This window comes from Sorghum bicolor, chromosome 4 (assembly GCF_000003195.3).
Source record: "Sorghum bicolor cultivar BTx623 chromosome 4, Sorghum_bicolor_NCBIv3, whole genome shotgun sequence".
Taxonomy (NCBI): Eukaryota; Viridiplantae; Streptophyta; class Magnoliopsida; order Poales; family Poaceae; genus Sorghum; species Sorghum bicolor.
The window spans coordinates 64,912,542-64,925,152 of NC_012873.2; the positions used below are offsets into that span (position 1 = coordinate 64,912,542).

At 52.9% G+C, this 12,611-nt stretch overlaps 1 protein-coding gene across 2 annotated transcripts; it reads left to right on the plus strand.

Annotated features, from left to right (window-relative positions):
- LOC8075209 lies at window positions 9,163-12,449 on the plus strand. 2 transcript variants are annotated; one of them, XM_002452846.2, is made up of 2 exons: window positions 9,163-9,363; window positions 11,037-12,449. In XM_002452846.2, exon 2 carries the CDS (start codon window positions 11,049-11,051, stop codon window positions 12,081-12,083), a length of 1,035 nt encoding a protein of 344 aa, XP_002452891.1. In that variant the 5' UTR covers window positions 9,163-9,363; window positions 11,037-11,048; the 3' UTR covers window positions 12,084-12,449. The 2 variants fall into 2 exon arrangements, with proteins under 2 accessions (XP_002452891.1, XP_021314751.1); XM_021459076.1 differs by lacking the exon at window positions 9,163-9,363 and adding an exon at window positions 9,383-10,645.

The window sequence follows — 12,611 nt, forward strand, 5'->3', positions numbered from 1 at the left end:
TAGCCCCCGAGGGGGTGCGGACTATGATGGGTCATGGTCGGCGCCCCCTTTTAACGTCGAGACTATAATTCGTAACTATTTTTGGTACAGATAGAAACTGCTCGAAGGGAAGACTTTATTTATTCATGCGTTCATTTACAAAGTCTTCGTACGAAAAGTAGGGTCGTAAATCTGGGACTTCTAGGGGTAGAATCGACGTAGCTGTTCGATGTTCCATGCGTTGGTGAAGACTGCCCCCTTTTCGTCCGCCAATTTGTACGTTCCCGGCTTAAGGACCTCGGCCACCACATACGGGCCTTCCCAAGGTGGGGTTAGCTTGTGGCGTCCTTGGTTGCTTTGCCGGCGTCGTAGGACAAGGTCGCCTATGTTGAGGTCCCTCTTGCGCACGTGCTTGTCGTGGTAGCGTCGGAGTTTCTGCTGATATCTAGCAGAGTTGAGGAGGGCCATGTCTCGAGCCTCCTCGAGTTGGTCGACTGCGTTTTCTTGGGCTTCTTTGTTCGATTGCTCATTGTAAGCCTTGAGTCGAGGTGACCCATACTCGAGGTCTGTGGGGAGGATAGCCTCAGAGCCGTAGACCATGAAGAACGGGGTGTATTTGGTGGCCCTGCTCGGCGTTGTCCTTAAGCTCCATAGGACCGAGGAAAGCTCCTCGACCCATCTCTTGCCGAATTTCTTCAATCGGTTATAGATCCTTGGCTTGAGTCCTTGCAAAATCATGCCGTTGGCACGCTCGACCTGGCCGTTAGTTCGAGGGTGGGCCACTGCGGACCAGTTCACACGGATGTGATGCTGATCGCAGAAATCCAAGAACTTTCTGCCTGTGAACTGGGTGCCGTTGTCGGTGATGATGACATTGGGGATCCCAAATCGGTGGATGATGTCGGAGAAGAAAAGGACGGCCTGCTCGGAGCGGATGTTAGTGATTGGTCGAGCCTCGATCCATTTGGAGAACTTGTCAATAGCCACCAGCAAATGGGTATACCCTCCTTTCGCCTTTTGTAGAGGCCCTACTAAATCGAGCCCCCACACCGCAAACGGCCAGGTGATGGGGATCATCTGAAGAGCGTGGGCGGGCTGGTGCGTCTGTTTGGCGTAGAATTGGCACCCATGACACGAGCGTACTAGCTCGATGGCATCCGCCACGGCCGTTGGCCAGTAAAAACCTTGCCGAAAAGCGTTTCCTACAAGGGTCCGTGGGGCGGCGTGGTGACCACAAGCCCCCGAGTGTAGGTCGTCGAGGAGTTTTCGGCCTTCCTCTATGGTGATGCAGCGCTGTAAGATCCCCGTTGGGCTCCGTCGATATAGCTCGTTGTCTTCACCGTAGATCACGTATGATTTGGCCCGTCGAGCGATACGACGAGCTTCCGTCCTGTCTTCTGGCAACTCACCGCGGATAAGGCAGTCGAGGAACGGTGTGCGCCAGTCGAATGGTCGACCCGGTCTTCGTTCTATTTCCATCACCTCTTCCTCCATCAAGAGCGCATCGACAGCACTGGTTGGTTGGGCGATGGTGGCTTCGACGCCAGCCCCCGAGCCTAGGTCGACGGATGGCTCGTGTAGATCCTTTGAAAACGTATCAGGCGGCACTGTACCTCTGGTGGACGCAATCTTGGCGAGTTCATCGGCTGCCTCGTTGTAGCGTCGAGCGACATGGACAAGCTCGAGGCCGTGGAATTTGCCTTCGAGCCGACGCACCTCCTTGCAGTATGCTTCCATTTTTGGATCATGGCAGCTCGAGGCTTTCATTACTTGGTCGATGACGAGTTGGGAGTCGCCTCGGACGTCGAGGCGTCGGACTCCTAACTCGATAGCGATCTTGAGACCGTTGACAAGGGCCTCATACTCCGCGACATTGTTAGATGCGGCGAAGTGAATCCTGATTATATATCTCATGTGGACGCCCAAGGGTGAGATGAGTAATAGGCCGGCCCCTGCCCCAGTTTTCATGAGCGACCCGTCGAAATACATTGTCCACAGCTCCGCCTGGACCTGAGTTGGGGGAAGCTGGGAGTCCGTCCATTCCGCGACGAAGTCTACCAGGGCTTGCGATTTGATGGCCTTTCGAGGCGCGTAAGTGAGAGTCTCGCTCATGAGCTCGACCGACCACTTTGCTATCCTTCCCGTGGCCTCCTTGCTCTGGATTATCTCGCCCAAAGGGAAAGAAGAGACCACCGTGATAGGATGACCAAGGAAGTAATGCTGTAATTTACGGCGGGCAAGGATTACAGCGTAGATCAGCTTCTGGATTTGGGGGTAACGCGCCTTGGTCTCCGAGAGCACTTCGCTGACGAAATAGACTGGCCTTTGGACTGGCAGCGCGTGACCCTCCTCTTGTCTTTCGACCACCACCGCCGCGCTGACGACCTGGGCCGTCGACGCGACGTAGAGGAGTAGAGGCTCCGCGGGTTGAGGTGGAACCAGGACTGGTGCCGAGGTCAGCGTCTTCTTCAGTTTTTCGAGTGCTTCCTCGGCCTCAGGGGTCCAAGAAAAGCGGTCGACCTTCTTCAGGAGTCGATACAATGGTAATGCCTTTTCTCCTAGTCTCGAGATAAAACGGCTCAGGGCCGCCAGGCACCCCGTGACTCTCTGGACACCCTTGATGTCTCGGATTGGCCCCATTTTCGTGATAGCCGAGACTTTCTCGGGGTTGGCCTCGATGCCGCGCTGTGAAACAATGTACCCTAAGAGCATGCCTCGAGGCACACCGAAAACGCACTTTTCGGGATTAAGCTTGATCCGGCTGGTGCGTAAGCAGCTGAAGGCAACCTCGAGGTCCTGGATCAGGTCTCCTCGCTGCTTTGACTTGACGACAATGTCGTCGACGTATGCCTCGACCGTTGAGCCTATGTGTTTGCCGAAAACGTGGAGCATGCAACGTTGATACGTGGCTCCGGCGTTTCGAAGCCCGAATGGCATGGTCACGTAGCAATACATCCCAAAAGGCGTGATGAAAGAGGTCGCGAGCTGGTCGGACTCCTTCATTTTTATTTGATGGTAACCGGAATAAGCATCAAGGAAAGAAAGGGTTTCACATCCCGCGGTAGAATCGACAATCTGATCGATGCGTGGCAATGGAAAAGGAACTTTCGGACATGCTTTATTCAAACTAGTATAATCAACACACATCCTCATTTTTCCATTCTTTTTCTTAACTAATACAGGGTTTGCCAACCAGTCAGGATGATGAACCTCCTTGATGAATCCGGCCGTCAAAAGCTTGTGGACTTCCTCGCCAATGATCTTGCGCTTTTCCTCGTCGAATCGGCGCAACCGCTGCTTCACTGGCTTGGAACCGGCTCGAATCTCCAAGGAGTGCTCGGCGACTTCCCTTGGTATGCCCGGCATATCCGAGGGACTCCATGCGAACATATCAGCATTCGCACGGAGAAAGTCGACGAGCACGGCTTCCTATTTGGGGTCGAGGTCGGTACTGATCGTCAGCACCTTGCCGTCAGAGTTGTTGGGGTCGAGCGGGATCTTCTTAGTTCCTTCCGCCGCCTCGAAGCTGCCCGCATGACGTTTAGGTTCTGGAGCCTCAGCGGCCATGGCTTCGAGCTTTGCAACGAGCTCGGTGGAGCTCTCGACCGCCTCCCCGTATTCGACGCACTCGACGTCGCACTCGTACGCGTGCTCGAAGGAGGAGCTGACGGTGATGACGCCTTTGGGACCAGGCATCTTGAGCTTCAAGTATGTGTAGTTGGGTATAGCCATGAACTTGGCGTAGCCCGGGCGTCCGATGATGGCGTGGTACGTGCCTCGGAACCCGACCACCTCAAAGGTGAGGGTTTCTTTCCTGAAGTTGGCCGCCGTGCCGAAGCAGACCGGTAGGTCGATTCGACCTACCGGCAGTGCCTTTTTCCCTGGTACGACGCCATGGAAACCGCCGGCGCTTGGCTGGAGGCGTCCTCTGTCGATGCCGAGGAGGTCGAGGGTTTCGAGGTAGATGATGTTAAGGCTGCTGCCACCATCCATCAGCACTTTCGAGAGTCGGGTATTGATGATGATGGGGTCGACGACGAGCGGGTAGACGCCTGGGGCAACCACCTTGTCAGGGTGATCTTCTCGGTCGAAGGTGATGGGAGTGCTTGACCAGCTGAGGTACTGGGGCACCGCCATCCTTGCCGCGAAGACTTCGCGACGCTCCCTCTTGCGCTGCCTCGTGGTCAACTGAGTCGAAGGCCCGCCATAGATCATGTAGCAGTCGTGGACGGCGGGGAAACCGTCGTCATCTTTGTTGTCCTCCTTGCTGCCTGCCTTCTCCTTCTTGGAGTCATCACGCGCATCTTTTTTGAGCCCCTGACCGTCGAAATGCTTTCTCAGCATGCGACAATCCTTGAGTTTGTGGTTAGCGCCCCCCTTATGGTAAGGGCACGGCTCCTCCAGCATCTTGTCGAAGATGCCTCCTTCCGGAGGGCCTCGCGGTTTCTTCCGATCTACCGTGGCGACGAGGTCGTCCTCCGAATCTCCCTGGTGGAATTGCCGTACTTTCTGCTTCTTTTTATTTTTCTTGAGGCCTCGACCGGAAGTCCTTTCTTCATCGACGGGCTGCTTGCCTTTTCTTCCTTCTGAGCTGAAGAAAGCGCCGACTGCCTCCTCCCCTGCCGCGTAGTTTGCTACTACGTCCATCAGCTCGTCGACGGTCTGAGGTCGATTGCGGCCTAATTCCCGCACCAAGTCCCGACTGGTGGTACCCGAGACGAACGCCAAGATGACGTCGTGGTCGGGAATGTGTGGCAACTCAGTGCGCTGCTTCGAGAAGCGTCGAGCATACTCCCGAAGAGTCTCTCCTGACTTCTGCTTGCATTTGCTGAGGTCCCACGAGTTCCCTGGCCGTATATAGGTCCCCTTGAAATTACCCTCGAAGACTCTGACCAGGTCGACCCAGTTGTGAATCTGATTGGCCGGGAGCTCCTCGAGCCATCGACGGGCGGTGTCGGAGAGGAAAAGGGGTAGCTGTCTGATGATGGCTCGATCATCCCCCCGAGCGCCACCTAGCTGACAAGCCAACCTGAAGTCGGCCAGCCAGAGTTCTGGCTTGGTTTCTCCATTGTACTTCGCGATGCTGGTTGGGGGTCGGAACGGACTAGGCAGGGGCGTGCTGCGAATCGCTCTGCTGAACACCCGCGGGCCTGGTGGCTCGGGGGCCACCCTGTCCTCGTCGCTGTCGTACCTTCCACCGCGATGCGCGCTATAACCACGTTCTTCGGCGTCTCCGTGCCGTCGGCGTCTACTTTCTTTGACGTCGTGTCGCGCGTCGTATTGACGTTGATTGTCGGCTGGGAGGATGAGAGCGGTCTTTCTGCCTCGAAGGGGAGGTTGTTGCTGGACAGACACCTCCTCTTCAATTAGAGGCTGTTCGTTGCGTTTCTCTGTGGCAGCCCCTCGTCGTCGAGATGCTAAACTTTCGGCTTGTTGAACCGCTGCCACCTGGAGCAACGTCTGAACTTCGTCTCGAATTCGTCGGGCCTGGGAATTCGATGGTTCTGGCATGTTACGCAGCAGCATCGTCGCTGCTACCACATTCTGGCCTGCTCGAGGGAAACGGCCGACAGGTTGCTCCGCCTCCGCGTCACCGACGATCTGTCGATGTACCTCTCGAGCGCGTCTGCGGATACTTCCGCCTGGCAGGTAGGGCAGGTCTTGTTCGAGGATTCGCTCGAGCAGGTCGAGGCGCTCGCGATCTTCGTCGAGCTTCATCTTGAGCTCCCGTAGCTGCGCGAGCTGCGCGGTTCTATCTTCCTGAGGCAGAGGATCGAACCTTCCGCCGTTCCCAGGCGTCCTGGGGTCTTCCTGCGCCGCGGGGGCTTGTCCACCCGCAACGACGTCCCGCATCTCGTCAGTGGTTTCTGCTACTCCGTCGAGGTGATAGCATTCCCTCGTAGGGTCGTAGCTGTCTGTCTCGGAGTCGGAGTCTGGTTCGGCAGCGTGGGAACGTTCGCGTCCTTCCTCCGACCATCGTTGCTCGAGGGAGGTAATCGAGTATCGCCCGGGGCCTAGGCGGCGGAGGCCTCGTACTTGGGAAAGGTCCGGCCGTTCGGATGTCGGCCGCTGCTCTTCGAAACTACGTGGGATGACCATTGGTCTTTCCACGTATGTCTGAGCGTTCGGGCATATCGTCTTGGCGAGCGATGCCGCGGCGTTGTCCAATCCGAACGGCAGTGCCGTCCCTGGAGAGAACAACCCGCGTGGGGGTAGCCTGGCTGCGGTGGGAGAGGGCGCGCGAGACGCGTCTCCCCCTGTCGTCGCGTGGTGCTGAGCCCTCGTGCTTGTTGCTCGGTCAGACGGTGTTGCTGACCCGTGACCCGCATCCTGCCTTGCACGAGTTGTTGGTCGTGCCGATACAAGGGGGCCGCGGTGGTGCTGCCCGCGCCTCTTCTTAGGCGGGGAGGCGTGGTGGTGAGGGCGTCTTGGAGCCTTCAACCGTGCTGGCGTAACACGGACTCCTCCTGGTCCTTTGACCGAGAGCAAGATCATGTCGTAGCCGAAGCCCGTGGACATGAACTCGAGACTCCCAAACCAAATCACCGTGGAGTGCGGAAGCGGCGAGGCAGGAGTAGCCATCCGGAAAGTGGTGGGAAATCGGTGGAAAACACGCAGGGCCCCTACCTGGCGCGCCAACTGTCGGTGTTTGTCCCCCGGGGGGTCACACCAACGAGTAAATTTGTATGCGTGTTCCCCTTTCCAGATGGTGATGCAAGAAGACACAGAGATTTATCCTGGTTCGGGCAAAGGAGGGCCCTACGTCCAGCGGGGGGGAGAGAGTTTGTATTATCTTGCACCTGAGTGCTTGTACAGGGGCGAATACAAGCGTGGAATGAAATGTGCCGGTCTACGAAGTGTGTGTGTGCTTGCGTTCTATTCCTGAGTCCCTCCTTTTATAGCTCCAAGGAGAGACACAGGGTACATACATAGATGTTAGGGTAGGGATTGATAGCCGCATGGAGCGCTGACCTACTCGAGGCTTCCGTACGGCGTGGCCTCGAGCCGTCCCATCTTGATAGCTTGGTGATGATCACGCGTGCTCCTGCGTTCTGCCCTGCCAGCCGCCTTGTGCCAGTCCTGAGGTCGCATGCTTGTATGGTATGATGCCGGACCCGACGGCGTAGCTGTGATGAAGTTAGTCGACGCCCAACTCGTTCCTGGGTAGGGGCCCTGTTCGGTCGAGGGTCGGATGCCGTGTAGTACGCTGGTATCTGGAGCGCTGACCTTGGATATCTCGAGGGGGTCCCGATTAGACGTTCCATCCTTGTTTCTTGCGTCCTGACACGCCTGGGTCGTTCGGTGGGAAAGCTGCAAAAAGAACGATGGGACGGAAGCTTGCTCCCTATCGCGCCTCCCATGACCTGTGTGTTAGGTGGGAAGCGTCAGGTGCATTTAATGCTCCAGCCCGCGTGCGCGCGTCAGGCGGCGGGCAGTGTCCTAACGCTCGACATCTCTCGGTTCGCTCGAGCCTGCTTCCGTCTTCGACGGTAGTCGTTGCTCGAGCCCTGACCGATTCGCTCGACGCTATTTCCGTATTCGAGGCTGCGACCGTCGTTGGCGGCGCGTAAGTAAGGTTAAGGCGTCGAATTGGGAGTCCCAACCTTCGTACAAGCAATCTCATAACGCGCATCGCTGAGGGTACCCCTTACTAATACCCTCGACAGTTATAAATTGCAAAGTACAAACATAGAACGGTGATCTATAGAATCAATTTTCATCTCTTATTTTATGGATTTAAGATAGGCTTATATGTGAACTTTGGAAAGTGATGGAATATCAAGTTGCAAGTCAAATAGCCTAATTTATTGAGTAGATTTCAATTTGTCCAAATGAAATGATCCAAATAGCTCCTTAGTTTAATTCCACTTCAGTCGACTTCAATACATATGGATTGAGATGAATACGTACATATCCAAACAAGCTCTAATTACTATTAGACGGGTATATAGAGCCGTGAGCCATGTGATCCTATATATTAGATAATGAGGCATATATGTATAGGGTGATCCATGCATAGTACGAAAATCATATATGTTAGCTATAAGCAGACCAGCAAAGTTTACTACGCTTTGTATATATATGTCAATGAAATTAAGGAAAATAATTCTCAAAGGAAAAAAAAGAGAGAATGAGTTGGAATTTTGGGGATCTGATCACGCAGTGGAATTAGATGAAGCGCTGGCAGGGGAAGACCACCACACGCGAGCGAGATCATGTAATCTGCCACCAACACCCTCTTTCCATTCCAATTTCCAACCCTCAGATCCCCAGTCCCAACCAACCAACCAACACCGTGCAGCTGGGATGGGGGAGTTTCCGTGACGCTGATGCGCTCGCAAATTCTCTCGTGCTGAGCCGTCATCGTGCATGCCTGTGCGCCATGCATTTGTATTGGGTCCATCCAGAGATGAGCAAGCCCAATCCAACCTTATCCGCCCCCACTGGATTTGATTTTATTTGATCCAACCCATATTTTCGTCACTCTGTTTGCAAGAATCTCGCAGCCTCTTTTTTTTTTTCTTTTTTGAAACTATCTCGCATTCTCGCAGCCTCTTGGATCTCTATGCAACGTCCTTTGTTATTCCAAAAATCTCCAAAAATCACTGTGCCCGAGTGGAATTGGGGACCCGAAATTTTAGGCAGGCCCCGGAGAAAACCGGAGAATGGAATATTCTCTTCCGCAGACTGCACGCGAGGCTGCGCAGGCCTGCAGCCCCGGCGGCGTGCCAGTACGCGGTAAACGCCGCGAGTCCCGTGGAAGGCACGGCCCGACTCGAGACTCCGGCGGTTCCGTCACAGTGTCGTCACCCACCAGACACCAGCCCACCACCGGCCTCCGGCGCTCGCTACATGGGCGCAGTCCACAGGCCGGGCCCTACTACCCAGTGTTTTCCAACGGATCACGGTCCACGGCTGCACCGCCCACCATGATGCAAGCCATGGACCGGTACCACGCGGATCTCTCCCCTCTTCCCCCGACGAGCGTAACCGCGACGCGAAGTACCCGCCACACCCACACTGGCAGGCACACAGCAACCGCACCACCGTCCACGAGACGTGGCCCCCACTCTCCAGCCTCTCTCTCTCTAAGCCATGTGGGTCCCACGCCGAAATCTTTTCGTCCATTTCTCAACTTCCTTTTCGTTTTCTCTCTCCTATTTTTTTCCCCTTCTTTCTGGATGATCAGCGAGGAAATCTGCGCCCTTAAACTCGCGTCGCGTCTTTCCTTGCCTTTCTTCCCTCTGTTGCGTTGCGTCCGTCGTCTGCGTCTCTCTCTCTCTCTCTCACTCCGCCCGTCCGTCTGCCCGTCGTCACCAGCCTCCTCCCTCGCGCCCACCGCCGGGATCCGGCGCCCCCCCGTCTGCGCCCGCCTCGGTCTAGGTACGGGCCCTGCCTCTGATCCGGGCGCCTCTGGTTCGCCTGCCTGTCTGCATGCTTGCTTGCGATGAAATCGGCGGTTCGGTTTGGTACTGGGGACCTGCTGGAATGTTGGGATAAGGCTCTTCGTTTGGGATCCTGGCCGTGGGTGGGCAGGAACTGGCTTGCCTTCGATCAAAATCGGGTGTCCCCCCTGGTGATTCGGGCGCTGTTTCGTTGCTTGCTTGTGTGGCATCACAGACTTGCGGGACGGCCTGCGCCTTTGGGCTAAACTTGAGTTCCGGAATTTTCCTGGTGGAATTGGGAACGGTCGGGCTAGGGATCTTGCAAGGGCGCACCTGAATTGATCCTTTCCGTGGAAATTTTGCCGCTCCTGTCGAAGTTTAGGCGCTTGTGGTTATGAATTATGTGGTTTTATAGGCTTTATCCTGTTGAAGACAGTCAAAGCATTTCTGATCTATTAAAGCATTAACTTGGCATGTTTATTCTTTATGCAATTTATCATTTGCGTGTAGATTAGGACATATGTGCCTCAGGAAGCAATGAAGATCCATTCTTTGATCCTGTTGCTGTGTCAATTGCTAATCTCACATTAAGTGTACACATGATTCCTTGCCTGAGGCCCAGGCAAAGAGCTGATGCTTAGTTCTTAGTGCATTGTCGAGTGGATAAGTAAGGTGATTTTAATTAGGAAAAGGTTTGTCCTTTCGCAACAAGATTGGCTTGGTTGATTTTGGACCAAACTGTGGCAAAGGGAATCCCTTTGCCAAGGCCCATCCATGTGCTAGTGCTAGTGATCTGTACTGAGCTAGGGAGGACCAAGAGGAAAAGTAAACGACTAAAGAAACTAGCTTTGCTTCAAATTCTTTGCTTGCACTCGTAACTTAGCATTTCTCAAAAGGGTGGAATCATTGGCTCAAGTGCAGAATCATTTGATTCCTTTAATTAAAAAGTCATCTGTTGTTGTTTTCCCTTCTAATCTGACAGATCTGAGATCAGGCATGAGGTGCTCCATGTGAGAGCTTTCCCTATACCTCTTATCTGGCTCTTGCTTGTGACTTTATTTAATTGGGAATGTAGATCACATCTAACATGCTCCATTGATATAATTATTTAATGCCTTTGGTTGATCCACCTGCTTCCTTAATTGTCTGCCTGCCCGGCCAGTTCCGGATCCCATAAAGTCTATATATAACCTCTCCTGCCTTGCTTTTCTGGACTGAAGTTCCATCAGCTTCTCCAAGGAGAGCAAAAGTTCTTGTAGGGGTAAAGCTTCATTTTGCTGGTAATATGGTACTTGGTGTCTCATATCCTTGCCCTTCCCATTTAGAGTCAATTTATTTTGTTTACATCGTGAGAAGAACACCATCTGGTGGAAATGGTCTCATTTCAATACTTATTTTATAAAACTGGAGCCTAAGTAAATCTTTTTTGGTTATGTCTTGCAATATGCTGCTAGATTTACTTAAATAAGAAAATGTGTTCCAGTCAGACAACTTGTGATGGCGCAATGGTGCCACAGGCATTTTCTGTGCATATTCTTAAGGGTTGCTTATTTCTGTTGCTTACCATATCTTGAATGATTTATGTTAAGGAATATGTGGCACGATCTTACATGATATTTCGTAAAATTTACAGTTCACAGCAAAGAATGTAACCATGCCCATTTATGACAGATTTCTGAGAAAATGGCGAGAAGTGCAAGAGCTAGGAGGCATGTGGCTCGTCAGCTCAAGTCCACCCATCCCATTCCTTCGTACCGATGGAAGGCAAAGGCGATGAAAAAATCCAACCGAAAGCAAGCGTCGCCAGCCTTGCAAAAGATGGACTGGGAAGATGCCAATTGCTCTGTGTGCATGGAATACCCACATAACGCTGTGCTCATCCTCTGTTCATCCCATGATAAGGGCTGCCGTCCTTACATGTGTGGAACTAGCTACCGCCACTCGAATTGCTTGGATCAGTTCAAGAAAGCCTACACCAAGGGGGCATTGCTTCAGGAAGTTCATGCAAATAGCATTGGCACTAATCTGGATTCAGCGCAATTGACTGCAGAAAAAACTGAGTCCATGGACCTTGCATGTCCATTGTGTCGTGGCAAGGTGAAAGGGTGGACAGTGGTAGAACCAGCTCGAAGCTACCTCAATGGAAAAAGGAGAACATGCATGCAGGATGGTTGCTCATTTGTGGGGACCTATAAGGAGCTCCGCAAGCATGTCAAGTTGGAACACCCTCTTGCAAAGCCAAGGGAAGTTGATCCTGTTCTTGAGCAAAAATGGAGATTGCTTGAGATTGAAAGAGAGCGGCAAGATGCTCTCAGTACGATCACTGCAACAATGGGCAGAGCTGTTGTTCTTGGTGATTATGTGCTAGACTTGGAGGATGGAGTGGACTTGGAGGATGTTGATAGTGATGCTGATGTTGATGATGGCCGTGGGACAGAAAACACTCGTAGGATGCTTCTATTTATTATGCGCCAAGTTGCTCAACATCATCAAAACCAAAGGCTTCAGAATGCGACCGGTGCATCTGACAATGCTGAGGACAATTATGTGGTGAGCAGTGGTGCCAATGGAACCACACCATACCCTTACCCCTTGGAAGGGGAGGACGAGAATGATATGGTTGTGGCCGGAGGCAGAAGCACTGATGTGCTCCGACCAGAGAGGAGGCGCCGCCGCCGCCGCAGGAACCGTGGAAGATTATTTTTAGGTGCTAATTGAGAGGAAAGGTGGCCTGGTGAGGTTTAACCACCAGAGGAGTACATACAGAAATGCTTCCCTGGTGCCTGGCATTCATCATTTCCGGCCTCAATTTACTTGTTCATGATCATGTACCAAGTAGTTATGTTAACATCAGCTCATTGTTTGCCATCAGTGTATGTTATCTTACATTCTTTTCTTTGTTGAAAAAGGAAAACACCGCATCCATCTCTTGCGGTTTGTGTAGCCTCTATTTCTGTCTACTGCTTTAGCTACACCATTTGTTGGAGGTCGAATTAGATTTGTCTTCTCAACTGAAACATATCTAATTTGACCATGTTTAAAAAAAAGTATAGCAACATCTACAACATTATTAATTTCATATAATTTTCATAGTGCATTCTTATTATCAAGTTTGGCTTATGAATCAGAACAACCAAACGGAGGGCATACTAATTAATTACTATACTGATGGCAAGGTGTGGTCGCTCTTCCGTCGTTCGTTATTGTTTTGTCGTGCCTTGCAATGCAGGAGCTATAGCCTAGAGA

Excerpts from the sequence above, each read along its gene's own strand:
- LOC8075209 (XM_002452846.2), top strand. The coding sequence starts at position 11,049 with ATGGCGAGAAGTGCAAGAGCTAGGAGGCATGTGGCTCGTCAGCTCAAG.